The sequence below is a fragment of the Gadus chalcogrammus genome, chromosome 20 (assembly GCF_026213295.1).
Source record: "Gadus chalcogrammus isolate NIFS_2021 chromosome 20, NIFS_Gcha_1.0, whole genome shotgun sequence".
Classification (NCBI taxonomy): Eukaryota; Metazoa; Chordata; class Actinopteri; order Gadiformes; family Gadidae; genus Gadus; species Gadus chalcogrammus.
The window spans coordinates 8,813,145-8,840,890 of record NC_079431.1 but is presented as its reverse complement, the minus strand read 5'-3'; the positions used below and the strand labels follow the sequence as shown (position 1 = coordinate 8,840,890).

At 45.7% G+C, this 27,746-nt stretch overlaps 3 protein-coding genes across 7 annotated transcripts in view; all 3 read left to right on the top strand.

The window, feature by feature from the left end:
* Positions 1–1,778: 1,778 nt before the first annotated feature.
* On the top strand, positions 1,779–13,084 carry LOC130373225 (methyl-CpG-binding domain protein 5-like). 4 transcript variants are annotated; one of them, XM_056579582.1, is made up of 6 exons: positions 1,779–2,262; positions 4,087–4,189; positions 4,316–4,475; positions 4,762–6,894; positions 7,759–7,867; positions 8,526–8,687. In XM_056579582.1, exons 1-5 carry the CDS (start codon positions 2,141–2,143, stop codon positions 7,773–7,775), a joined length of 2,535 nt encoding a protein of 844 aa, XP_056435557.1. In that variant the 5' UTR covers positions 1,779–2,140; the 3' UTR covers positions 7,776–7,867; positions 8,526–8,687. The 4 variants fall into 4 exon arrangements, with proteins under 4 accessions (XP_056435557.1, XP_056435555.1, XP_056435556.1 ...); XM_056579583.1 differs by lacking the exons at positions 1,779–2,262; positions 4,087–4,189; positions 4,316–4,475; positions 4,762–6,894 and adding exons at positions 8,853–9,842; positions 10,004–10,080; positions 10,195–10,270; positions 10,547–13,084 and having other exon boundaries at positions 6,945–7,867; positions 8,526–8,737; XM_056579580.1 differs by having other exon boundaries at positions 4,762–7,867.
* A 144-nt stretch (positions 13,085–13,228) lies between these two features.
* On the top strand, positions 13,229–22,583 carry epc2 (enhancer of polycomb homolog 2 (Drosophila)). Of its 2 annotated transcripts, none has more exons than XR_008893492.1 (14): positions 13,229–13,661; positions 14,823–14,982; positions 16,289–16,434; positions 16,613–16,819; positions 17,103–17,251; positions 17,562–17,691; positions 17,800–18,015; positions 18,798–18,881; positions 19,564–19,712; positions 20,275–20,570; positions 20,993–21,120; positions 21,323–21,476; positions 21,841–22,244; positions 22,502–22,558. XR_008893492.1 is itself a non-coding variant. In XM_056579584.1 (14 exons), exons 1-14 carry the CDS (start codon positions 13,509–13,511, stop codon positions 22,566–22,568), a joined length of 2,373 nt encoding a protein of 790 aa, XP_056435559.1. In that variant the 5' UTR covers positions 13,229–13,508; the 3' UTR covers positions 22,569–22,583. The 2 variants fall into 2 exon arrangements, 1 of the variants encoding a protein (XP_056435559.1); XM_056579584.1 differs by having other exon boundaries at positions 21,841–22,174; positions 22,502–22,583.
* Positions 22,584–24,798: 2,215 nt separating this feature from the next.
* Positions 24,799–27,746, top strand: part of kif5c (kinesin family member 5C) — a 25,874-nt gene continuing 22,926 nt past the window's right edge. Inside the window, exon 1 of the mRNA XM_056579579.1 lies at positions 24,799–24,974. Within this exon, the coding sequence (XP_056435554.1) occupies positions 24,849–24,974 (126 nt within the window). The 5' untranslated portion in view covers positions 24,799–24,848. The remainder of the gene's footprint in view (positions 24,975–27,746) is intronic.

Sequence of the window (27,746 nt, the reverse complement as noted above, 5' to 3'; positions counted from 1 at the left end):
GGGTTTTTCATCCATTTACAATTCCCCTCCCAACCTTGTTTTTCTGGGTCACGCTTTAATGTCAAATTAACTTGATCACTTATCCCGCTGTTACCTGGGACCAGGACTATTTACACCATTCAAGAATCAAATGGTAGTGTTAGGTTCTTAATGGTTTTAAATGCGCACCATGAATGACATGGAAAAGCAAGTTGCATATGATTTACTACTATTCCTTCAAATATATATTTGTATAAAATATAGATGTATATACATTTGGGTTGTTACACAAACGTATGCATGAGATGAATGGAAGTACAGCTCTTTAAATAACAGACCATCTCACCTGTGGAAGCTGGTGTATTCTCAAAAACACCCAGTCTGAGCATCGGCAGACGTAACAACCATTTGACCAGAACGGCGTTACATCTGGGGATCAGTATTCAAACGAGAATGCTTGTGCTTTGTACGCTGCAGGATTGATGGTGGGGGGGGGAGGGAGGTTGTATATGTCAGAATAGGAGATATGTGCCTTAATCTGATCTACACACAGTGGATGGCGTTAACTAGGAAAATGTACATTTATTTTCCATTTTGTCATGTATGCTGATATGTATCATAAATATATATAACTGTTTTTTAGCACTTAATTAACAATCTGATGATGAATTCCGTAAAAAGGGGTGGATTTGATTACGCGATTGTGCTAGATCCCTGTAGGTCCATCTGCCCAAGGAAGCAGCCGCTGCTTGCTGTGACTGAAAAAGGAAACTGCCAGGGGACTTAGTCATACCTTTGTCACCACCACTGTAAAAAGAAAATACCCGTCGATCTTCCCCCATCCCCCCCGTTTTAATCTAGCCCCTGGCTTGGCTGTAGCCTTATGATGAGATCACCAGTGGCAACAAGATGGTAATATTCCTCCAGTGCATTCTTTATTGGCTTTCTGTCAGCCACTGCCCCTTCAGCCTTGGAAGATCTGAGGAGCCCTCATGACTTCTTGTTGTTCATGCTGGTGTGGGGTTGCAGATTGTTGGTTTTCATATATTTATCTCAAGTGATCCTTACTAGCATATAATATTGAAAGATTTATAATTATCTTGGTAAATTAAGATGTTTCTGTTTTCTCCACAGATGTGTTGCTTGCCATCCAGAGGCGGACGTTTTGAGTCCATCTCAAAGCTTCTCTTTGAGCCATCTAACAGTGGAGTGGACTTTTGACGATCTCCATCATAACGCTGTGAAGCATGGGGCCTTCCTCAGTTCTTCGCCTTAATACAGAAATTTAAAGGGACATCAAATTGAAGCTGATGTCATTCCTAACCAAGTGACTGCCGTGGTTAGCCCAGACAGCAGGCCTACTGTTGGTGCTCCGACAGAGAGGGAGAGAGAGGATGTTGGAGTATGGAGGAGAGAGAGAGGAGAGGAGAGGACGAGAGAGGAGGAGGAGAGGAGAGACGAGATGAGAGAGGAGAGAGAGAGAGATGAGAGAGGGGAGGGGGATTGAAGAGAGAGGAGAGAGAGAGAGGAGAGGGAGAGGAAAGAGAGAGAGAAAGAGAGAGGAGGAGGAGAGAGAGAGAGAGAGGAGAGGAGAGAGAGAGAGAGAGGAGAGAGAGAGAGAGGAGCGAGAGAGAGAGAGAGAGAGGAGAGAGAGGGAGAGAGAGAGAGAGGAGAGAGAGGAGAGGAGAGAGAGAGAGGAGAGAGAGAGAGAGAGAGAGGAGAGAGAGAGGAGAGAGAGAGAGAGAGCAGAGAGGAGGAGAGAGAGGAGAGAGGAGGAGAGAGAGGAGAGAGAGAGAGAGAGAGAGAGAGAGAGAGAGAGAGAGAGAGAGAGATCTCATCTAATCCTTGCAACTCTTTCAACATGACCAGGGCAACGCAGTCAATCGCCAGTCACCGGCTCCCTCTGTGAAAGTCAGAGGAACGGACGACTACAAAATGGACAAGAACATTGCTCGGGCTATTTATGGTTCTTCTGTCGTCAATAATATCAATCTAATATCAAATTACAACATTGGGGTGTCCATGAATATGCCTGTCCCAACCATGTCTACTCTGGATGGGTTCGCCGACATGCTCCAGGATGAGGCTCGGGCGGTCTGCTTCTAGTCCCACGAGGTTGTGATATTTGCTTTGGTGCGGTTCGAGCTCGTGGTGGACCTTCATGACAATGGACAGGACAGTCACATATGGTGGCGGTGGCCACTGCCCAGTGGGAAAGCCGCCAGCCCAGGTCCCCATTGGTTGGCAAAGAAAGATCCACCATGGAGGTGTTGTCTACATCAGGTAGGACTCGGCCATTCTCTACGGAACACAATGCCTGTTCACTGTTGATTGATGAGTGTCAGTGTGTCTTCTCAGGCATTTGTGTTCGAACAATTTGATCAGGAACCTACTGGTTTGATCTGGTCCTATGATATATGTTTCGGGGATGAACCAAAACCCACACTTGCGAAATGGCTTTTCGAAATTGGGGAATGGATCTGCTAGACATTAAGATATGTAATTATCGGTGAATAACACTGTATGATCCTGAACACTGAACGTATATTTCTGTGCAGTATTCTTCTTGAGGCACAGAACTGCATGGATCCATCTTCCATCATCGACTTGGCTTTGTGTCTCTCTTTATGTCAAATGTAGAGTAAGCCTCCTCAAAAAGCACCCCTAGCTTAGCCTAGTAATTTGGAACCTGATGATGTGATGATGCACCCAGTGAAGACCCAAATGTAACCCCAGGAAGTCAATATGTTGCCTTTACTGGCTAATCATCTTAGTTGGTTGAATTATAGTCTTCCACGGTCAGAGTTGCACGCAAGTAGGGCAAATCTAGAAAACCCTGGCAGAGTTCAACCTAAAGACGAGTGCTGAAGATAGTGTGACATTTCGAAATGGATCCAACAGGGAGGTTGATCTGAACACTAGTAGTCATCCAGAGCTCATGTACACATGGCCATACCGAGGACAGGTCGTAAGTAACTAACCCAGGCATGGCAAGCATGGCATTCAGTTGGCAGTGAGGGAAGCAAGAGCTGGGACATTATGACTGATCTCCCGCTCGGTCTTCCTTTAGCTTTCTCATCATTCAGTCATTTTTAGTAAATCTCGATTTAAAATAATGTCTTTTTTTTTTTTAAAGAAAGCCTGCAAACCTTGATTTCTGTGACCTTTGTTATGCAAACTGCTTCTCAAATTGTTCTGCGTGCCATCATCTTCCAGGGCCGGAACATCCAGTGGGGTCATTTTGTAAGCACCATAAAATAAACTTGGATGGATGAATGAGGTTTTAGAAAATTGCCATCTCTGTCATGAGCTACGATGCTGCCAAATGGTATATTCCCATATATTACCCACCCCCTCAATTTCAACCGTTCTTGTGTGGGTTTTTAATTTAACTCTGAAGCCAACATTTTGTAAAGGCGGCTGAAATGGCTTTTGTCTCGTCTGCCACAGCTCCCTAGTTCGGATGTTCTCAAACTCTCGCTCGCTCTCTCTTTGCCCTTTAATCCGCCTTTTACATGTAGCTCGGTTTGGCGGGGTTGACATGTAAGAAGAACTATTTTGACCTTTTCTTTTTGAATGTCCTAAAATAATACAGCCAGTGTTGCGGCTCTGGGCCAGTGGCTGTGGGGAAGCGTGCTCTGGGGTGTGGTATTGTCTCAGGCTGCTGAGCCTGTCAAGTGCTAGTCCCTCTGCATGAGCAATCAAACAGACCCACACAGCCTTGCGGAGGATTCTCCTCTATGCCATATCCACTGATATAAATGGACATGCATCCACTAATATTGAGAAGTCATAATCCCTTTATCTTGGGGCTATATATACATACAGTTGTATACTTTCAGCTTATTACATTTTCGTGACGCATGAAAAATATTTGTTTTTCTTTTGTCGGGCAAAGTTAATAGAACTGAAGGTAGTTTTGCGTGACTTCCTCCTAATATCTATCTAATATCCTCCTAATATTTTTTTGTTTAGTTTTGGATCCATTTTCCCCAATGCTAAAAACAAATTCTTGTCAATCTCGGCCGTGCTGTGGTTGTGTGTGTTTGTGTGCATATAAGCATTGTGATTGGCTGATCACTCACCACTTCCCCATCCTCTCCACAGCCCCAGTGGCTCGGTGCTAGCCTGTCTGGAACAAGCCAAGAGCTACCTCCAGACAGATGGAACCTGCAAGTGTGGCCTGGAGTGTCCCCTCATCCTTCATAAGGTCAGTGTCTTGGCACGTGTGCGTTGTGTAAACCTCTCAACAACATAGCGCTGGCCCTTTTTCTCGTACATTTGCTGCATTCCAAGTGTTGCCTTGTCGTCAGCGTTCTCTCCCGCCTCCTCCCAGGTGTTCAACTTTGACCCGGGGGCTGCCGTCACGCAGAGGACTGCCGAGGATGTTAAAGCAGACTCTGCCGTCACCAAGCTCTGCATACACAAGAGGAAGATCATCGCCGTGGCAACCCTGCACAGGAGCATGGAGTCCCAGATTTCCAGTAGAAACGCTGGTATGTTTGGATTCTTTGCGCGTGTGTGTGTGTGTGTGTGTACGTAATTCACTTACAATTGTGTGTTGGATATTGTATAACTGCATGTCATATTGTCTATCAATTTGATCACATTTATAGAAAACACGCACACCTGTCCAAAGACAGCCATAGAAATAGGTCAACTAGGCACACCCTGCATACAGAGCCTCACGCTTAAGATCAGTCAGGCTGTAACACAGCTTCGCCGATCTTTCCCTTTTTCTTTACTGGCTTTGGATAAGCTTATTTATTTTTCACCTTGCAGGTGGTTGTCACATTGGTTCTTTGAATCCTCAAGCAATAAGGAAGGATCTGCGCAACGGTCCCTCCAACACGATCCCCCCCGACGGCAACAATTCCTACAAACTGCCGATGTCTGGTCCCCCGCACTACGTACACAAACACCAACTGGGCTCCCCACCCCAAAGGGACGCGTACGCACACCAGTCCAGGTTGAGACCCGGCGTCGGTGACCTCAACGCCCAAAGGTCGCCGTATCGCAACAACCATCACAGCGGCTTACTCAGCCCCCCAGCAAGCACCACATGTAGCGCCCAGCATTACGCGGACCGGACCCCCTTTCTCAGGAGCCCCGAGTCTGCTGCGCTCAGTTTTCACGGCGCCCCCAGCCCCGGCTCCGGCCACGTAAACGGTGAGCGCTTCGGCCCCCTCTCCCCGCCCAGTGTCATGGTGCACGGCCCGCCCTCCTCCAGCCAGCTGGCCTGTGCCCTCGCCGGAAGAACCAGCGTCTCCTCGTCGCCTTCGATGCACACCAAAAGCCCAAACAGGCAGCGATCGCCCTGCAGCTTCCCCCAGAACACAGACTACACCCATAAATCCCCCTTGTCGTCAAACGCCCAGCAGCAGCAGCAGCAGCAGCAGCAGCAGCACCACCCCCAGGTCCTACAGCACGCCCCCTACGTTGTGCAGAAGAGATGCATGAGCTCCTCTGAAAAGGACCCCCTCGGCATACTCGACCCGATACCGAGCCTCTTAGACTTTCATGACCAAGCCGTCCCCACACCCTCCAGACTCCAGGTCAATAACCATCCTCAAGGGGCGTCTGTGCACGCCCCTCCTGCCATCGTCCCCTTGCCTAGTAATCTCCCCATGCCGGCGGTGAAGTCTGGAGTGGCTGGGCCTGGCCCGAGAGGCCAGCAACACCCCGCGCTGTCGTCCATTTCATCTTCACCCGTTAGATCTCCAGTACACATGGCAGCCCCACCTGCACCCGTTAGGTTAAAGGAGCTCTCTTTGCACCAACACGCGTCCGTTGCCTCCTCGCATTACGGTAGTGTCGCCCTGGCTTCACAGGTGCCATCGCAGCAGCAGCAGCCTTCCCGGTCTTTGCAGGGGCCCGTTTCATCCCCAAAGACCTCCGTGCCGCTCCATCACATGGCCGAGTCTGTGATCCAGCCACTAGTAGCAATAAACACTGGTGGTGGCGGTGTGCATTCTGAGTCCATACGCCTTCCTCCCCCCAGAGCCGACAGCCTCAATCAAGCGAGACTCCCTCTGAAGACGGGCCCGCGCCAACTCGACCGACAGAATCCTCCCACCTTCCCAGCCAGTAGTCTACTGTCCGCGGCGGCCAAAGCACAGCTAGTCCATCAAAACAACCTGGGTGGCAGCTCGGGTCACCCTGGGTTGGTCGGGGGCGGCAGGCAGCCGTACAGCGAAGGATGTGGCAGTCTGGAGCCCCAGTATCTACGCGGTGCCGGAGTTCCTTTGGGAGAGGGACAGAGCGGAAGAGCGGCGCTCCGAGACAAACTCATGTCCCAGCAGCGAGGGGCGCAGCGCAAGCGGAAACCCCCCGCCGAGCCCGACGGGAACATGTCCTTCCATATGAACATGCAGCACGGCCCCAGTTCGCATGGCTATCCAGAGCCCACTAAAAGGCTCTTGCAGCAAGTGGCAAACAACGATGTGTCAATGGCACCACTTGTCCAACCTATTAGCAATCAGCTGGAAGCCCAGAATGGACTGAGCCATGCGTGTCAACCACTGCCCTTGCCTGGCAAACCGCTGTTTTTTGAGGATAGTGTGCCTTCATTGTCAAACATGCAGAACGTGCATGGACCCCTTCATCTCCAAATTAGAGACATCGCAGGCTATCGGAACTTCAGTAAAGACTGTCGTGATGATCCAGGGGAGCCCCGGAACATGGAACAGTTTGCACGTCAAGTGAATCAAACGCACAATCTGCCTTTTGTTGGGAATATAAGGACCCTGAGTTACGGCGGACATGAAGTGGAAGGGTCCATATGTAACCAAAACTCTCAGCCACCACAAATGGGTCATCATGTAAAACAGTCCCAGGGCGGCCTCGGTTTTAAAGATGGAACAGGATTTCCCCCGGTGATGTCCAATGGTGGTTTCGAAATGTACCCCGAATCAGGTAACCCATTTATCCAAAGTATTGGCCAAAACATTCTAGATGTTCCTCCATGAAGGAATTAAATACGGAATATATGTATATTTTTCTATGGGATACTTAATTTTTACCCTCTATTGAGCAATCAACAAATCCCTCCCATTTTAGTCTAGGAATAAACCCCTTTTGTCCTTGTGTACTAGCTGTTTTCATCTCAATTCCATCATTTACATTTTTTCTTGCTTATTTTAAACATTGCAACAATACCCTACTCTAGGGCACAATTTGAATTTCCCATCATTTTTTATGGATCATATAGGGTTTTGTGAAGGCAATGGCAGTTTTCCTACCACTAAAAAGTTCCTTTAGTAACATTAACATGACAGACTAGTTTATTATTCTTGCATCACTTCCTGGTCAACACATGTTTCATTAAAGGTGATGGCTAACTTGAGAGAAAACATTCATCACCACTGCGAATCGCGTGGCCGGAATACCCTGGGAAGTGGTCTTAGTGGCTCGGTTATCCTTTTTTTCATAGGGGAAATGCCAGCCTCAGAATATATGATCACAAACACACAAGACGGTGATATACAGTGAAGGTTTATAGGTACCTAATTGAAGAAGGTGGATTTGTTTGGTTAAGTTGTAGTTTTTAGTATTTTTTCTCTTTCCTCAAGGATGAATTTGTTTACATTTTTTTAATATCGGTTTATAATTGGTAAAGATGTCTCTGGAATTTAAATCTGACTGTAGTAACTTTGTAATGTCCCTAACCCGGTTTTCATAGCCTAGTTTGCCTGGGAAAAGCAGATCTCTTTTCAGCACCGATCAGCCAAATTCATACACGCACCCCTCAACGTAGGATGCATTTCTCTCTCAATACAGGAGCTCCACACAAATGATCACACTCACTTCGCGTCCAAGCTCTGTGGATTCAGCACATGTCCTTCGCAAAACCACGAGTTAGCGGATCATGGTGGCCCCTTTGTTTGAGGTTTGTCATCCCGTTTTTGAAACCTTTTTGATTTGGCAGCAAAGCTCACCATTCCTTCTGTCACTGCTCTGTGAACACTGCCGCACACTATTTCTGTCTATGGTAGCCTAGGGACTGTCTGGAAAAGGTAAGGTTTGCATTCACTGGCGGAGAGTGTGAGAGGGTTTCTTTTGGCAAACCACTCCGTGTTTGCCTTGCCCCTGAATTTTATGTAATTTGTCCTGGTGAAGGTCTTTCTGATAGATAATTATTCAACTCCTGAGCTGTTGAGTTTATCTAAATGCTCCAAAAATATGATTTTCTTTTCCTGTCATTATTACATTGTCTAATATATGATTTCCGTGTCACTAATTCATTTCTTAACCCTCGTTTTTTTCACATCATCTGCACACATCATCCCTAGATTATAAATGTAACACAACCTCTTTACTAGTGTTACGCTAGCCTTGATACATTTTTGTGCTTGCATTTAAATCCTACAACATTAGATGCTTGGATGGTCCAATATGCCTCTCTGGATCCTTCCAATACAGGACTCTATCGTGATGGGTCTTCCTTACCCTTATGAACATGGTTTCTGTTTATCTTTACCTCTCATTTGACCCTTCCCTTTCTCCCTGCCCCCCCTTCTGGGTCGTATCTTTCGCCACTTCCACAGGTAAGGCTCATTTCCTGGACTCGGCTTCAAGAAAACTCCAGAACGGTAGCCTGCGGCGCCGGCCACAGAAGCAACAGCCAAAGGACGCCTCGGGACAACTTCCTGCCCAGGCCGTGGACTTCCTCCAGTGCCCAGACAGCCTTTCTTGTTGTGACTCCAATCGTCACCCACGCTCCCCCAGCTCCATGAATGGCCTCCTCAGAACCTTCAAGGTCAGATGAATGTGTTGTTGTCATGACTTAGGTTGGTTAAAACCTGCCAAAGTATTGAAATCCACCTTCTCAATAGAATAGTTTCAATCTAATCTCTTGGGTTTTCTTGTGGTAGGTGAGTCTCGCTGAGAGGATACCACACCCTGCCGGCATGGTATCGGATCAGCAGGGCGTGGGTCTCCCGGATGCCATGTGCTTCCAGGCCAGCCAGCAGGGCCTCTCCATAGCCCAGGGCGGGCCTCCGAGCACAGACGCGAACCCCACCAGCCAACGGGTGCGAGCCGGGTCGCGCGGGGAGGCCGTGTCGAGTGTCATCGTCCGCAATTGCGCGTTTTCGGCACCCCAAGCGGCCCCGCAGCTGGACCTCTCCCAGTCAGTCATTCACGGGTCGCCCCGCGCCTATCCCGACGAGGCCTCTCAACAACCGGCCGGGCCGCGACGGACCCCCGCGAAACTCAAGCACTCTAACGGCCTGCCCTCCGCCCCGGAGGCGCTGCTTCAGTTCGGCCGCGGCCCGCAATGGAGCTCCGGTGCCAACGGCGGTCCGCCGTACGGGCTCAGCCAGGCCGAGAGGAGTCTGTCGCAGGCTCGGGCGCAGGACGGGAGCGGCTTCTACACGGAGTTTATGGCCAGACACGCCTTCCCCACGCCGCAGGAGCAGAGCCCCGCTCAGCTGAACGGTAACCACCCCAGGAACGGCCACCTCGGCCCAGCGAGGAGCGGAGCCCACGCGTCAGGCGGGGTCATCCAGTCCCCCGAGCACGGCCCTGCTGCCGATGGCCGGCAAGCGTATTTTCCCAAGCGGTCCAACGGATATTTAAACGGTCAGCTCAACGGGAACTACGGTGGCGGCGGCGCGCGTGATGCAGGCAGCCTCAACGGGTCCTTTGTGCTGAATATTGCAGAAGGCCAGATGAGTGAAGAGCGGCTCATGGGACCCGTCAGCCTGCATCACCCTGGGCGACCGTTGGCCCACAGACAACCGGCACAACCCGGAGGAGATCTGCTGTGGGCCGGGGCCCCGAGCTTTCATCCCTGGCCCGGCAAGATGAAAATGGAGGGGCCGTCTTATCTCTGCAGTGTTGGTGAAATGATGCAAAGCAAGGTAAGGCGTTAACAATACGTGATTGTTATTTTATTTAAAAAAATTGCTTCATTAGACGCTTGGCTTGCTGTTTAAGTGATGGAAATTGTGTATGAGGATAGACATATTTGACTATCAAATATTTGATATTCGAGTTTTTATATTTTCTGGAAACCTTTCAGATGGAGCCTGTGAGATTTCACCAGACCTTGAAGGATGACCTGAACACATTGCACAAAGCTAATGGTATTCACCTGAGGTAAGTTGAAACTCCATGAATTGTATTAATCCATTTGCTGTCTCACAGTTAAAAGGACAACCATAAGCAATGAAATAATATGTTTAATGTTGTGTATGTGTTTGTTTTTCGAAGTGCTGGGGCAGTAGACGACCACATGGAGGATGCTTTGCACAATGCAATGGGCCAGTGGCACAAATTTACAGCTAATGTGAGTCTAGTCTTATTTGGATTTGTTAAAATGGGTTGCTTGCATGATGACTCTGGTTACCATATGTTGTTGTAGGGAGTCCTATAGCTCTCTATAGATTGGAGCTAGTGGTGTCCCATGGGCTTTAAGGAAGAATGCTAATGCGCTTGCCACCATTACTCACACTATGACCAATGTATTGTGTGAATAACGGCTGCAGAGCCAATGCGGGGGTTAAGCATTTCAAATGGATTTCAAACCTTATGTTTAACTGTGTTTTTTAAACTGACTCCACAGGTAGGCCTAGATGGTGTACGGAAAGCCCCCAAAGCCAAAAAGAGGAAGATCTTTAGATGACAGGAACCTATCGAGGGATTTTATTTATTTATTTATTTTTGATTCTCTTCAAATGGATGGAAAGCTCCCCAATTGTATTTTGTATTTAATATGAGAAAAATGTCTGACTTCTGTGAAGCCACGACAGTTTGTGGAAGTTTACATATTTGGCACTATCCGGGGGACAAAACAACATAATTGTGTGAACTTGGTTGTTCTTGTGAGAATCGTCAAATTTGAACTACTGAATACCTAGTTTCTTAGATCATGAAGATGGTATTCATATCAAATGGTTAGAGGGGCTGTAGGTAAGATTTGGTTTCCATTACTTTGTCATTGTACACACAAATGCCAGATCAATACATGTTATATAGCAAGAATAACATGCCTCTAAAGCTTTGAAATATTAAATGATATTCAAAAAACATGTGTTGCTTTGTTTACTAAATTGCCACATCCCTATAGCTTGCATTAAAATGTGTTCCTAAAGCGGTTCAAACTATCCTTTAGTTGACTAAGATAAATCTAAAGTTCTCAAGGTTTCCTCCATCACATCAATCTAGTGAAATTTGATTGAGTAAATGTGTTAAAAGCAACATTAGATCACCTTTGTTAAAGCACAGATTTAGTCAACCGTGCTATTCCTTCAGTATTTACATTCTGCCTAAAATCTAAACCAACCAGTTGGACTGTTTCTCAATTAACCTGAATGTCCTCAAAAACAGACTATTATATTGCTTCACAGATTATTTTTGAACAGGCTATCACGCAATTTCAAACACTGAATGGTGTCCCAATTTCTCCACTGCAAAGTTATTATTAACTTTTCATAAACTTCCCATTATCCATGTTCCTCGTGTGCTGCTTTAATTCCTTATTCATAAACTATATTAATGTGTATGCGTTCTACTAAACTATAAAAAGTAAAGACAAAACCAAAGTAGAATTGTGAAGCGTGAACCATTTTCTAACAGCTGGTACATGATTGTCTGCACCTTGTAGCATTGTACTAACTTTAATAGGTGTCATATGAATCATACGATGCATTTTTTGTCAAAGACCATGCCTCATAATATTACTAAGGGTTTGTTTTCGGTCTCCAAATTCAGTTTTTGCCAATATCCCATCCACTAGCATAACAACTTTCTGCATATGTTCATATGTCCTCTTGCATAAAATGTTTGTCGATTTTCTAAACCCTATGCAGAGGTTCCTTCTGGTGTTTATCAATATATTTGGGAAACACTGATTTCCAAAGCTGTATTATCTATAAAGAGTGGTTACATATCAAATCCCTGTAAATTAGATTTTCTTTTATCAGCCATACAGCCTGGGACTTGGCCCTAACACTATTATTGCTGTGCGATCTCAAATCATATACTGTTCTTGTGATTCTTTATTAAACTAATTTCAGGATGTCCTTTTATTGTAATATTTACAGTATTCAGAAAGCTGTAATCATATAATTATACCATACCCTTAATTATGTATTTCAATTCCCCCCCCCCACACACACTTGCATATATCAGAGCTGGATGGTCATGACAGAGAAGCATTTTAATATCACGTAAGAAAATCCTCATCTTGTAACCAACCACATGAAGATAATTCTAGATATCTAATTAACCTGGCTTATAGCCAATGTATCCTAATGGAAAAAAAGGTAATACTTGAAGATCATGAATATATTGAAATACTTGAATATGACGATACGATAATTGAAGTGCATGTAAATGATCTCACTGATTTAATGAGTTTTACTGTAAATATTCTAAGTGATTGTATGCATATTACAATTTTAGTTTTGTCTTATTTTGAAATGAATGTTATACTAATTAAGGAAAGGAAAGGAAATCTACCCCATGTCGAAGATGGTGCTCTATATTTAAAATGTAAATTGTATATAATGTAATGTAATGTTATTTGTAAATGCCCATAATGTTCTACCCATTTATGAAATGTTCTTAATCAAATCCTATGGCATTTCACCATCTTATACAATTTTAAATAATGTTCGACTGCAACAGGAAATGTCTATTAAACCTATATTTTGTTACATAAATCTTCCAGTTACATTTATTCCAAAGTTTTTATGAAGAAAGAAAATATTGTCTTTACTTTATATTAAATGGTTGTATCAACTGAATCTTTTGTCATAAGTAAATCACAAAAATAATGATTGAGTAATTGTAATCTCCTTATTAAATCCCGAAATCGGATGGAATAACAGCACAGTAAAATAACGAAGCCTGTAGTTGGGTATCCTGCTACCCCCTTAGAGTTAACACATGCTGCCTCATGCAAACTGAAACTGCTCATGTTTTTCAAGTATTACCTCAGCAGAAAACAATTCATCAATTTAAAGAATATTAATTTGGAAAGCATATTAAGGGGCTGGATTCCCAACAGAGACATCTCTTTTGTAATAATATAATCATAGCAAGACACTTTTGCTATTTATATTGTGAGATCGTATTCTGAAATCATTGTAGGCCGCGGTTAAGTCTATTAATGGGAAACACTGCCTATAAATAAACATCTCTGTGATATTTAATATGCACAATTTGGTCTGACGTGCGAGCCGACATTGCGAGAGCCGCTCATGTTGCGCACGCACCATCACGGCCCATGTTTTTCAGATGTGTCGCACTGGCTGCCGGGATTGCTCCGCCGCTACTGTGGACATGTCCGCCATGTTTTCCATGGCGCAGAGAGTAGACCAGACGACAAAAATAGCCATTATATCAGGTTAATCTCGACCAAAAATGGCTTTTCGTGCGACATTTCAAGCAAGTGAAAACCAATGAATTCTACTTTTGTGGAAACAGCCGTGTCCCTCCTGGATTTATACCGATATCTCTATCGTATTCTGGCGGGATTCACATTTCCTTCGGTGGCTCTGTGATTACGTTAGGCGCTAACAATGAGTAAATTATCGTTCCGAGCGCGAGCGCTAGACGCCGCCAAACCTCTCCCAGTCTACCGTAACAAAGATCTTCCAGACCTAAATGACTGCGTCTCGATCAACCGGGCAGTTCCACAAATGCCAACGGGCATGGAAAAAGAGGAAGAACTGGTAAGTGCTTTTTAAAAAGATAAACTTTGATGATGATCAGCCCCGCTGTGGAGTCAACGCAATTCACGAACAGATTACGTAGAGACTTGCGTACTCGCTATGCTCTACCGATTGCCGGGCCCTCGACTTTACGGGAACGACGTAAATCAAGTCGATTTTATACATTTTGCGTAGCGTTACTTGGATTTGGTCGCCTTCAGTGGGTGTGACGTCAGGTTTTCGGCGTAGTTCTCTTGGCGACTGGCGACGCAAGAGGCTGAACCAGCATGCTCTGCCTTGTGTTCCTTTCCGTTATGGTGCTAGCATCCAGGAAAAGACTGCTAAATGAATACTGCATATCAGTATACAGCTGGTTTCTAACGCAAACATTTGCCCCGACGTAAAACTTGGATCATCACCGTTTGAAGTCTTAATTCATGTCATTTATACAATTCAATGAACTAGCTCCCATTTACCGTTCGCTATTGACAGTTGTCGTAAAACGTACCTTTTTTATATGTGGTCATTTAGCTTTAGCCCTGTCACTCGTTTGATTAAACATTCAGCCATTCACATCTGAAGTTAAATCAATGTGTATAGCCCACTATCCCTAATTCAATAAAACTGTTTGCACTGTTAGTACAGTAACGACAGGTAGAAGTTAGGTCAAATACTAAGTACGTGTTATCAGACAGATTTCTATATTGGTATCAATCCAGCGTCCATGGCGAATAGCAGACCATCTGGCCGATTTCCTATAGATTTTCTCCTCTTTGGGTATAGTATTGTATTCTCTGTTAAACGGTTATTTTTGCATACCCATGACATTTTATTTCATGGCCCACCTATGCTATCAGTCAACACAACCGGCTTTTAACATCATATTATTCATTATACAGAGCATAATCATAATATTATTCATCCTAGTATATTATTCATTAGGATACCTGTCAAACGAGTTAACATAGCACATCAAGGCTAAAGGATGCTTCTGCAGGTTATCTTCTCTTGTGTTGACATATCAAGACCATGTTTTGATATCGGGTATATTGCCCTCTCAAATATACATTCCTGACGCTGGTACTTGTGGATGACGACTGAACTATTTCTATGGAGTAGCCTATATATCTGTAAACTCTAACTGTAATATCATGTCTGTAAACTCCTGGCTGCCCTCCTCAGGAGCACCATCTGCAGAGGGCCATCTCAGCCCAGTCGGTGTTCCGGGAGAAGAAGGAACACATGGTGATCCCGGTGCCCGAGGCTGAGAGCAACATCACCTACTACGACCGCCTCTACAAAGGCGAACTCAAGGTTCCCAAACAGCTCATGCACATCCAGCGTGAGTACCAGCATGACCTCTTCCCAGGTTGTCATGGAACCACCCCTGGTGTGATGTAGGGCGCCGGCCGTTGTTTTATGCCCCTGTAACTCAACTCTTACTCCTTCTACTGAGACACTGTGGTCCATGCATTGTCTCTTGTGTATGCATCAAGCCGTTTGTTTCAATCCAGAAAGTATTAGTTATTTTAAAGTGTAGATGGATTTGATTACCATATCCTTTCTGTCCATTAAATGGGCTACCGACCGAATGCGAAAGTCGGATGTAAACAAAGACTGGCATGCGGTCAAATCAAACTACCGGCTGTTCAAGAGGCAACTGTATCACACCACACAAACCAACTTTGACCAATTTCCTCATGGGATTCTTGTGTTAACAGTCCAGCCTTCAAACTAAAGGTGTTTTTTCGTGTCTTTGTCACCAGGAAGGCTGTGTGTTCTTGCCAAAGGCTTGGATGATCATTTAATGCCAACTATTGGCCAATTAAAATATGCATTAGTTCAAGAGAAGCAGGGTTCCAGATGAACATTTTACCCTTGTGCCACTATGTTACTGACAGTAGCAAATGATTTGGTCATAAAACTTGGTGATTAAATCTCGTCCCTTTTGGAGGTATTTGATATGAAATCATAAAAAATAGCATATTTTTTACGGTAATAACAATGAAACAATTGATTTAATTTGTAGTAATATAATGTACTAGTCAACTAAAATCCAAGTGCTGCTGTTTAAAATACATGCATTTCAATAACTTGCATGAACAAAAAATAAATAAAACAACCTGGATAACCTATAAAAGAGTTTCCCAGAACACCCACTGTCTGCAGTTGGCCAAACCTTGTCATTTGGCCTTCAGGCTCTTTGTCCCTTCGTAACCAGGTGTTCACCTTTTCCCTTTCATTCAATCCCTCCGAACTAGGCCCCTCAATGCTGATCGTAATCAGATTTTCCACTGTGTCTGTCTTGAGAGATGTTTGACACCTGATTTGATCGTCTTTTGAGAAGAGACCCTCTTTCAAACACAGCCGAGGATACTCAGAGGACCAGCATTATGTGGACCAGGTGCAGGATGGTCATTAAAAAAATAATAATAATCAAGTGGGCCCAAGTTGTGCTGGACAGAATTTCAATCACAAATTCTGGAACCCTGATAAGCCTGTTTAGGTCTACTCAACATTGTGATCTTAATTATGCGAAACTGGACAGCTGTTGCACCGACCCCAACAGTAGTGGACAGGATTATAGAATTGTAAAGGGAAAGCCATTGGTTTCATAACATGACATTGTTTGCCCTTCCGCATTGCAGCCCTTGGCCTTGACAATGAGGAGGCCGACTACGATATGGACTCTGAGGACGAGACCCTCCTCAACAGGCTCAACCGCAAGATGGAGATCAAGCCACTGCAGTTTGAGACCATGGTGGACCGACTGGAGAAGGCCAGCACCAACCAGGTACCCCTTGGTTCACTTCTTTATCTGTATTGGCACAATTCTCTCTCCCGGCTCATGGCATGCTGGCATGTCCCTGTATTCCGGTATTCCTCCACAACCCTCTAGGCGGGCTGTGTGTGGACTTCATTTCCTGGCCACATTTCCTCTGACTCTTGCCCTCCGCCGATGTGTCGCGTAGCTTGTGTCACTCCCGGAGGCCAAGGTGCTGCTGAACGAGGACGACTACCTCCTCAAGTCGGTGTATGACTACTGGGTGAGGAAGAAGAAGAACTGCAGGGGGCCGTCGCTCATCCCGCTGATCAAGCTGGAGAAGCGGGACGGCTCCACCAACAGCGACGCCTATGTGGCCTTCCGCCGCCGGACGGAGAAGATGCAGACCAGGAAGGTGAGAAGCGGTGCATCGCCTCTGCCACGACCTTTGGGTTGGATAGAGAGCAAGAGTGGGTGAATGACGCACGTTTTTTGTCAACGGAAACTTCGGGGGTAGCAGATCCTACTGAATGTAGTTAATGGACTATTAATAGGACAATGAGTAGAAATCCCCCACCAACAGATTTCAACAGTTCTTGGGTACCGTCTCTTTTCCATTTAACTCTCTAGCGTCCCCCGCGGAATGCTCGTTTGCAAACGCCGTTTAGTGTCTGACGCCCTCTTCTGTTTGCGCCCAGAACCGCAAAAACGACGAGGCGTCTTACGAGAAGATGCTGAAACTGCGGCGGGAGTTCAGCCGTACGGTCACCATCCTGGAGATGATCAAGAGAAGGGAGAAGGCCAAGCGTGAGCTGCTCCACCTCACCCTGGAGGTGGTGGAGAAGAGGTGAGAGCCCTCCTAGGGTGGCTTTAAGGCTCCTCACGCCTACATGATGATTCCACTACAACATAATATGTACTCATCCATCTTACGTAATATGTTTTTTGTGCGTGAATTAAGTTTTCTCTATAATAATTTTCATAATGTCGACCTGAAACCCATGACCAAATTGAACCGGTGAGATAACACAACATGGGTTGGACCCTATTTCAGTCGTATTGTTACACTTTTTGGTGTCTCTCTTAAGAGCAGAAGTCACCTCCTCACTGGCCTTTAGTGTGGGCTCACCGCTGTGCATGTTTGCTTGCGATCCCAGGTACCAGCTGGGCGACTTCACCGGGGAGGTCCTCAGTGAGGTCACCGTTCCCCTGGCCGAGAAGCCGGCTTACATCGCTCCCGTGAGCCTGGCCAACGGCATGCGCCACAAAACAGAGCTGAAGATCAAGGTGCGTCCCGCCAGAATCCTCCATTTACACCCGTCGTCTGGGAATTCTGTGCAATGAAGTATACACTACGCATACACAACATGCCCTTATCTCTCCCCACCCCCGTAGACGCACAAGGCAGGTCTTCCCCACGCCTACCACACTTCCATGAAGGAGGAGCTTCCCTTCGACTTTGTCCGGCCGAAGAAGAAGTACACCAAGAGGGACAAGTTGAACCCGCCGCGCCGCCCCGGACGCCCCCCCAGCCTCTACACCGTCAACAAGGCAGACATCAAGCAGTACGACTTCCACAGCTCGGGCGAGGAGGACTTCCCAGCACCACTGGTGAGCACCGGGGCGCCCACCCAGCCCCCTGTGTGTGTGTGTGTGTGTGTGTGTGTGTGTGTGTGTGTGTGTTGCTTCAGTCCTTCTCCCCTTACTCCTGTTCCTTCTTACATTTATAGTGGTCTCAATCGTACATGTGTATGATGAATTACACCACAGTGGTATTGGAATTGCATCGCCATGCACTGAGATGTCATGACAAACTAACACTATATACAGTACATACTTTTAACATTACATTTGACAAAAAGATTCTGTTACTCGATAACCATAATAAATAACAAGTAATGCAATACTAAAGTCTAACCCAGTCAAAGGGTTTACCTTTTAATTTGCAGTTATTATGCTTTCTTTCTTGCGTCCCTATTTGTCATCTTAACAACCCATCTCTGAATGCACCATATTAACCTCTAGAGAGATTGTCAGGCATATAAACATAAAAAGTAGAGTTGTAAGTTGCCAGAAATCTTTTTATTTTGAAACCACACATGGGAAATGGCTCATGAAAAAAAATATTTGTTGTTTTTAATAGGTCTATTTAATTGGTATATTTTTTTGTGGCTACGTATTCCCGTGACAATGACTCGAACAAAACCACATGTGGCAGTAAGGGGCTGTTGCATGCGTGGCACGTTGTCGGCCATTGTCTGGCCCGACTCCATCGCATCACATCAGGGAGATGATTTGGGATATGATTAGATGCACCATGTGCAGCTAATCTCATGGCTTTTGTTGTGCTCACGCTCAAGACCATGCCCTGTGTCTCCTCCCTTCTCCCTCAGTCTCCGCCGTCGGAGCCCGACGAGGAGAACGATCCCGACGGAGTGTTCGCCTTCCGAAGGAAAGCTGGGTGCCAATATCTCTCGGTAAGCCTGGCCTGTTGGAGCCCTGTCTGGCTGGGTTTCTTAGCCGAACCCCTCTGATAAGAGGTTTGTCTCGGCAATGAATGCTGGCTGTGGAAAGACAAGGGTACCTCGACAGATGCCTTAATGTTCAATTTTGCAGTAAGAAGCTGCTAATGAGCTATTGCCTCCAAGGGTTTCTTTTCATTTCCGGCAATTGGGTTGGAGATTCAGCCTTGGATTCCGCCTTGCCTAGTGTTCAATTACAAGTGCCAAGTTCCATACTCCATTTGCACTGCGCACATCTGTTCAGTCCAACTGGAAATGTTTGAAAATACAGTGTGAAGTTTGTTGACATAGTCTGAAGCGACTCAGGAGGCCCAAGAGTGGCCACGAGGGGGGCTAGCCATGGGCAACTTTCTATAAAATTCATGTTATAATTGAATTGTATCCTTTTTTCTTTTGAACTCCCATTTGTATTTATATTGAACTGTACCACACAATGCATCAGACCCCTTGTATAATGCGTCCCATGTGTGTGTGCCTGTCCCATTTGACACTTTATACACATGAACCTCATAACTCCCTCATCAAAATGAGCCGTGGTAAGACGTCTGGCCGCCGACCTCATGTCGGTCCACTGACGGCCCGGGCCCTGCCTGTGTCGTCCCGTCGGGTGACGCCTCCCTCCCTTGTGCCCCCTCAGCCGTGTGCGGAGCTGAACCCGGGGCCCCTGTGGGAGCACCCAGAGCTGGCGGGGCTGGACGCCCTGCGCCACCGCCACTCCCTCACCGCCCTGTGTGTACCCCGCCGCTTCGTCGGCCTGGCGCGACGCAGGATGGGCCGCGGTGGCAGGTGGGCTCCCTATATTGTGTGTGTGTGTGTGTGTGTGTGTGTGTGTGTGTGTGTGTGTGTGTGTGTGTGTGTGTGTGTGTGTGTGTGTGTGTGTGTGTGTGTGTGTGTGTGTGTGTGTGTGTGTGTGTGTGTGTGTGTGTGTGCCAGGATTCAGGAAATGTTTGAGTGCATGAACAAGCATAGTTCATAGTCACTCACTCTTATCACATTTTGAGACGGATCCCTTTTCAGAGTCTTCTGTGTTGTCTAGGTGATGGCACGATAGGCAGAATGTATTTTGTTGTGTGATTTTTATATTGCCGCTGACTTTATTCATTATGTGTGATTCTAGAATAATTTTTGTGTTATAACGCACTCAAAACAACACGTCGCAGTCTAATCAGCCGGGGCTTCTTTTCCTATTGTTTTACCATCTGTGTTTCAGTCTAAATGCTGACTCCTGCAGTTGGTTTGGCCTTTTGCTATTGACTGTCTTAAATCAATTTTGCATTTTATGGCGTGTGAGGGCTGAGTGTGTGACTGCGTTCCAAGGCTGACGAGACGTGTGCCTATGTTGCATCAGGGTCGTCCTGGACCGGGCCTCCTCCGGCACTGACGCGGTGCTGAGGCAGCTGGACCCGGAGGTGGTCACTCAACCCGGCGCCACGGACTCTCCCGCCCCCCCACAGAGAGGTCCGGGTCAGCGCTGCGCACCGAGCACCTCCTTGTCTGAGATCCTGGACAACATCCAGGCGCTCAGGTGGCGCTGCTTCAGGCCACGCCCCTCTCAGGACCACAACCAGGCCAGCAAGACGAGCCGGCTCTCCACAGACTGCAGACTGGCCGCGCGCCTCTCGGCCTGCCCCAGGAACGGCATCGGTACGCCATAGCGATCCGCCCTTCCTTGACGTGAACGCCGTCCACAGTTTTCTGGGCACTCCGTAGTCTTGCTTTCCTATCGGTTGTCGTTAAGTTAACTTGCTGCAGACTTTTAAGTCACGCGATGCACAGTTTGGGAGCGATGCGCACAGTTCGGGCACGGCCGTTGCATTTATTGTGGCCGTTGGGCCATAACGTTGCTGTGGACGCACAGTTCGCACACTTAAGAGCTTCACAATGTCAGAGGTGTGCGATACGCAACAAAACACTGTACAAACAGCCGATAGGGTTGTGAGGAAGGCCTTTTTGGTTTAGCCTGTGTAGTTTATGCATGGAGTCCATGAACATGATTTTCAGCTGTCTGAAGACTAGCATGCCCTGCCATGATGCCAGGTCCCTCATAGCTCCTTTGTACCGTCCAGGGGGCATCACAGAGGAGCAGTACCAGGACCACCAGCAGCAGCTGGCCCAGATGCAGAAGCAGCAGCTGGCCCAAACTTCCACTGCTCCCGTCAAGCATTCCTCACAGCCTGAGCTCAAAGTCACGCAGGTAGGACAATGCACACTCTTATCAAGTTTATCAAATAACTTCCAGGAAGACACGCATAGCATTTTATGATGGGTGCTTCGAGAAAATCAAGCTCTTGACTTATGCTGTTGCTCGGACAATAAATGTCCATTTGACTGCCTTGGTCTCATCCCCCCTGTGTTGTCTCTCTCGCTCTCTCTCTCTGCTCCTCTTGGTATTGCAGACCACTTGTTCCAACGATTGCACTTCAAAGACCCTAGACTCTGCCAGCGCCCACTTTGCTGCCTCGGCGGTGGTCAGTGCGCCCCCCCAGGGCCACGTCAACAACGAGAACAAGCCCCACAAGCCCAGCGTCAACGGTGTCCTCCATCCTCCAGGTAGGCTCAGCAGACGCTCTTTATCCCACAATATCATATTTGCTGTCGAGCCTTAAGCACAGCATTATCTCTAAAGGACAGATTGGCCTGGATGGCAAGCGGTTCATCACTCTGTGCCCTTTTTAGCCAATCAGAAACAGAATTTGTGACATGGTGTATGCAAAGCACACTTTGTGTTTGGATGCTCTTTAAACATCCGCCAACATTTGGCTGCAACGCACAACCTGGAGAGCACCTCACTGGCACCAGACACTGTATCAGACTAGGGCCACTCCCACCCGTAAAAGCGAGACCTGCAGTCGATCAGTTCGACCAGCAATGAGACGTAGACGGCACTAACGCAGTCATGCACGGGTCCTCACAGGCACCACCAGACCTCCACACCCCACCACCACCCCCAGCACCAGTACCACCAGCATGGGCGGTGGCGGCAACGGCAGCGGCACCACCACCACCTCCACCTCACACAGCGGCGGGCCCCGGGGCCTCGGGCGATCGTCTTCCTCCACCACGTCTTCCTCGCTGCAGTCTCTGCCCAACGCGCGCAGTCACGTCAGCGCCGTGTCGCCAGCCAACAGCCACCACAGCGCCCGCCCGTCCGCCCCCTCGCCGTCAGCCTTAAAGCTGGCCACCGCCGCCAGCGCGCTGGGTCGCGTGCCCAAGGTGCCGCCGGCCAGCACCGGCGGCACGTTGCCCAGGTAGACGGCCGCGCCATCTCCATCCACCGCTTTTATTTTCAGCAACCGCAGGCTCCACCTCAGGGATATAGTAAGCGGCTCCCAGTTTGCTTCATGCACCCTTTTTGTCTTTCTTTCTTTGTTGTTGTATACCGTTGCGTCACAACCAGGTGTTAAGACGTGCGCGAACGTAACTAGAGCCGCACCACAATGTGCGGTGAATAAAATTGATTGATTCTTTTTTTAAATATATATTTCGTGTAGGCTTTTGTCCAATGTTTGTGTCAGGCCATGGTTTTACAAGGCTGCAGTCATGAGCCTAACCCCTTCTCTTCTCACGTGTTGCAGGGAGAACCACGAGCCAGAGAGACTGAATGGAATATCAGAGACCACAGTGGCAATGGAGGTCACATAGCCCTCTCCACAGCCATCCACCCCCAACCTATCCCTCCCCAACACACCCCTGCGCGCCCACCCCCTTATTACTTTGCGCCATTGTCCTCTCGCCCAGACTCTGCTCAGACCAGTGAATGTGACTAACGGAGCCCCTACCCCTCCTCCCCATAATGAATGCAAGCCCCCCATCCACTATGAGTGGCAGTGGGGCGAACGGAGGCTGGTGGAGATTATACAAGGACCTATACAGAATCGAGCATATCAAAATATTTTAACCCATTTGTCAATATTATAAGTGTACATTTTGTAAATTGGAAGTATCACGGCTGTGTAAAATAGTATATTTGTATCATTAGTACGTTTCCGTTTTTTCCTTTTGTTACTTGAAGCAAATGAATTTGTCATCATGCTTTTGCACTTGACACACACACACACACACACACACACACACACACACACACACACACACACACACACACACACACACACACACACACACACACACACACACACACACACACACACACACACACACACACACACACACACACACACACACACACGAGAGAAATGAAAGAAAGAAATGCAAAAGCTAAGTGTTGGGATCATGGGTCCACTTATTTATTTTGCAATGTTTACATTTTGTATTTCACTCAAACCAATCAGCAGAGTCTCTGCCGAAGATGGGGAAAGATTGTCCTGCCAGCATATTCGGTTGCAAGCCTTTTTTTTTTTTCCAAAGATGGGGAAAAATGAACGTGATACGATTTGGTTTCACAAATTGGAGATAGACTTTTTTTTTATTAAATAAGTGGCATTTTTTCCATTGAGAAAAAAATCTTTTCTGTCCCTTTTTGTTTGGTGGAACAGGAATTGTTTTTTTTAATTTTTAATAATTTGTTTCGCCTTTCATTCTGTATGTAGAAAAAACAACATCCCGTAGAATTCTAACCATTTTCTTCACCTAAACCTATTTATTTAAATCCTCTCTGGAAAAAAACCACGAACAAAAACAAATATATGCATCCTTGGAAAAAATGTTAATTGGGGAAACTTTTTTATAATATATTTGCCTTTTTAAACGGGTAGGGACACAAGCCAATGAACACAGGAGTAGAGCGGCCTATTGGTAGAGCTTTTCAGATACTTGGGAAAGTGAGCGGGGACTAAACTCCTGGGTTGTCAAGCCATTGATTTTGCTTTTCACGAAATCAAAACGTTTCCCTCCTCCTTTTGATCAAGGGGCAAGTAACATGTTGAAACAATGTCTGATGGTCAGTGCCAGGCCTTTTCCCCATAGTGGTAGTGTAGTCAATGTAGTTAACCCTGTACAGATGTTGGACAAAAAGAAACCAAACACATTTGTATTTAAATGTGTAATGCTTAGATTCCATGCACTATGTCTTCAGACATAAGTTTTTCCTTGTTACTTGTTCTTGTGTGTTTCAGAAAAAAATGCTGGGAAATAAAAAAAAAATACATCTATTCATTACGTCACTGCTGGTCGACTTTGTGTGATTTTTCTGTGATTATTTTTGAACATTGATAAATGTCATATTCGTTCACCATTTTTATATTTCATTGTAATTTCCAGTTATAAACTGCAGGTGGAGCAGTAATTGATTCTGGCAGCAATAGAAGCTCAGCCATATCCATGGGAAGTGGTCTGAGATCCGTTATAGATCTCCGTTATTATCCGAATGTTTTTTTTTTTTTGATATTTCTCTTACAAACGAATATTGAAATGACGTTTAGATGTTGGGTTACTGACCTTGAGCTGAAACGACAACACAACATGCATGGCTTGACCAACTAGCCTACACATCCAAGTGAACTACATCTCCCACCATTAATCTCTGTTGGGTTACGGTCCATAACCACGTGATCCTCCAGCTTCTCGAGTGGACCTTGGTGGGATGGTGAGCGCATCCCTGGGAAACGGGTCTGGCTCCTGCGGTAGGAAGGATGGCACAAGCGACGCACTTTGATGTTGAGACGAGCCGAGGATAAACGAGCGTACAAACTCGGGAACCTCGATACACAAATAAGCAAACCTGGTTTAACCAATTACGTTCTCACATTAGTTTTAGGTGGAAATAGAAAAAAAACATAGTTTTTAATGGCTTGTTCGAACGGAGGGCGTCTGCTCGTGTTGTAGGCTTTCTGTAGGTGTAACCACGGCGGAATCCCGCAATCTGACGTCGCGTTTCTCCAAAGTGGGAACATTTTGGAACCAGGTGAAGCGGAGGTTTCGGGGTTTATTACTCAACATTTTCTGAACTTCACCCGAGGCGTCGACATGGGGGACTCGTCGGAGTGCGGCGTTAAAGTGATGTGCCGATTCAGACCACTCAACGACTCTGAACTCTCCAGGGGAGACAAATATATCCCCAAATTTAAGGGGGAGGATACTGTTGTTATTACGGTGAGTGGATGAGGTTTGTTGTCTTTCTACAAAACCATAACATTCACACACGTGTCCGTACGTCTATGACATGGTAGGCCTGCATGGATGTCTCATAAGAGATATGCCTTCTGTTGAGTTGTCTGGGCTTCACGTTGGCTGAGATGAAAGACGCCTTGTTGTGATATGTTAAACAAATATAGATTATAAAATATATGAAAGTCTTTGTTGTTCTTGGGTCTGTGATGCCCAATCTCGTAGGCCATCCTTACATCCAATTACGTTTTACTGGGTTTATTGCCCCCTTTCTGTCTGTTGGATATTTAGATTTGCGGTAGGTCTACCACATCCTCAAAATGTCAATAATCGAAGAGATCAAACAGAATCCTCCAACGAAAATGAAGTTAAGCTAGTTAAGAGTCTGACAATTCTCATTATCAACGTAGTGGTATCTAATTACATGATCTCTTCATCTGCCAGACGACAAAGAGCTGCTAATCAACAAGGTCTCTGTTTCCTCCTTCCCCTCTCAATAGTATTACTGGAAATACTGTCCTAACTGGTATTACTGGAATGATGCATATAGACTCAACTGCAGAGGTAGCAAAATGTAAGGTATATGCATACTATAGATTGCATATTATGACTAATTATTAGGATAGCATAATTTTCTTGGGATTACTAGGCACAATATTATATGATGCAGCTTATTCAGCCAACAATGAAATGAGACAAATCAACAACCTGAAGTTTGCTAGATATTTAATAGGGTATTTTTGACTAATTCTAGATTTAATTTATTTATAAGTTTCATTTAATTTCTATTGTGTCTTGCTTGTATTCCTCCTGAATAACAAAATACTAAGTTCTTACCACCTCACCTTAGTGATTAAAATGTCAACAAATGTGTAAATGCACATAATTTAGAAATTACAGTTGCATTCCTTGATTGAGCAGGCTGGACATAGCCAATTGGTTTTCTGATCTCTATACGAAAGCATATGTCTTGTTTGGAATCATAATACATATCTTTGTTAAAGCCAGGTTAATAGCCTTATTCCCTCATCCCCAGGAAGCAAAAAAAAAACTCCTTTGTGTGTTTTCAAGCAAAACAGCAACGGAGATGATTAAAATGTACGCCCGCTTCATTCAGCTTGAACAGAGGCCATTACAGTGTTGGCACTGTCTTTTTTGATGTCTAAATTCATGAGTGGAATCTCCCAAATTGCCAGGGTCGCTAAAGCAGAAGGGAACTTCTGAAGGCAGGCGGATATGAAGAAGGATGTGGGGTAGAGGGGCCTGAGTCTAGCCAGCGTGAACAAGTATCCTCCCTAATGGCCAGAGGATGGAGGAGAGGAGGGCGGGGAAATATAAAGGTATTCACCATTGAATCAAAAGGAGCCTGCCGGCTCCGCTGTCTGCGCTAACTATGTTAATTATATAAGTTATATATACTAGCTATTATATTAATAATAGTACAGGATGCACTCATGACATTTCCTCCCTGCTGATATTGATTCAGTCCTATAAGCTTCATGTGACTGACCAGTCCAATGTATTGATTTTAATGGAATTTATACTGACCTTTTGTTTTGAAGGGACGTATGGGAACCTATAGAGAAAATGGTATAGCGAAAATACATGACATATATAGTATTTGGTAAGGCTGTTGCTATTGTAACCTCATAGGAGATATTCCCCAACACCTTAGTTATATTATTATTATTATTAAGCCACCAATTGAGAGCCAGTCGCAGACAAGCATATTTATAGGCACCACTACGCTTCCTCCTCCTCCACCTTCTCCTCCTAGTGCTGGTTGTCCTGGCAACCAGCTGCATCCTGGTCTCTCTGAGGACCCCTGGAGCACAGAGGTCACAGATTAGGCTGCCTAAATAATGTTAAAAAAAAAAAAGATTTAGTATTAGTGTATAGATGTATCTGTTCGATCATCATAATAAATAATAACATTACAATGGAAGCAGTATTTCAGAAACTTGATGTTATTTCAATAACGGTGTTATTTCCAAGTTCAAAGGGGATGGATTTTGAATATATTGGTTCAAATGCTGGGGGTCTACAACTGTCTATTCCTTAAAATGAATTTCTTACTATTATTCTAAATATTTGCTTAGCCGGATTATGACATACTATATAAATTTGGAAAAAATTCATGAGGAAATGTCACGTTTTTATAACCCACACATATTTCACTGTTAAACACTTTAAAATCCCTAGAAGCTCATACTTTACAATGTGCTATAACACAGTATACTGTTAGCTCTCAGTCCCTTCATCTCTCTCTATGGGAGTCTCACAGAACAGCTGCCTGGTTAAAAAACCCATAGAGAACATGTTAAATAACCACATCTAAACTACAGTATATCCTGTATCATACTGAGCACCACCTGACGGTTTACCAACAGTATAGTTTGTGTCCATATGCTCAGGTGTGTGCAGTACTTAGCTGTACAGAGATGAAGTAGAGAGGCTCTATTTAATTCTCAAAAAATGTGAGTATATGAAAGTCATCATAAAGGCAAATGCTCTGCACAATGACTTCACCAAAACGTGTTGTTTTCCCTAATCTCTTGGAGGCTTTTAATAGATATTCACAAATGGATTTTTTTGCAGCGGGACCTTGTATGCACACACACACAGCTCATTATGAGAAGACATCCACGGGCTGTTTTATTGCAAACTGCAGCGTAACAAAATTGTTGTTATTATTAGCTACTGAATAATGAATGGTAACCCGCGGTAACCCAGTCTTTGTTTAAACATGTATGGTGC

Bases quoted from the DNA above. Each gene is read 5' to 3' on its own strand.
- LOC130373225 (XM_056579580.1), top strand. From the start codon at position 2,141: ATGACAATGGACAGGACAGTCACATATGGTGGCGGTGGCCACTGCCCA. The intron at 4,190-4,315 runs GTCAGTGTCTTG...GCCTCCTCCCAG, and splicing joins GTCCCCTCATCCTTCATAAG to GTGTTCAACTTTGACCCGGG. The intron at 4,476-4,761 runs GTATGTTTGGAT...TTCACCTTGCAG, and splicing joins GATTTCCAGTAGAAACGCTG to GTGGTTGTCACATTGGTTCT.
- epc2 (XM_056579584.1), top strand. From the start codon at position 13,509: ATGAGTAAATTATCGTTCCGAGCGCGAGCGCTAGACGCCGCCAAACCT. The intron at 13,662-14,822 runs GTAAGTGCTTTT...TGCCCTCCTCAG, and splicing joins TGGAAAAAGAGGAAGAACTG to GAGCACCATCTGCAGAGGGC. The intron at 21,477-21,840 runs GTAGGCTCAGCA...GGGTCCTCACAG, and splicing joins CGGTGTCCTCCATCCTCCAG to GCACCACCAGACCTCCACAC.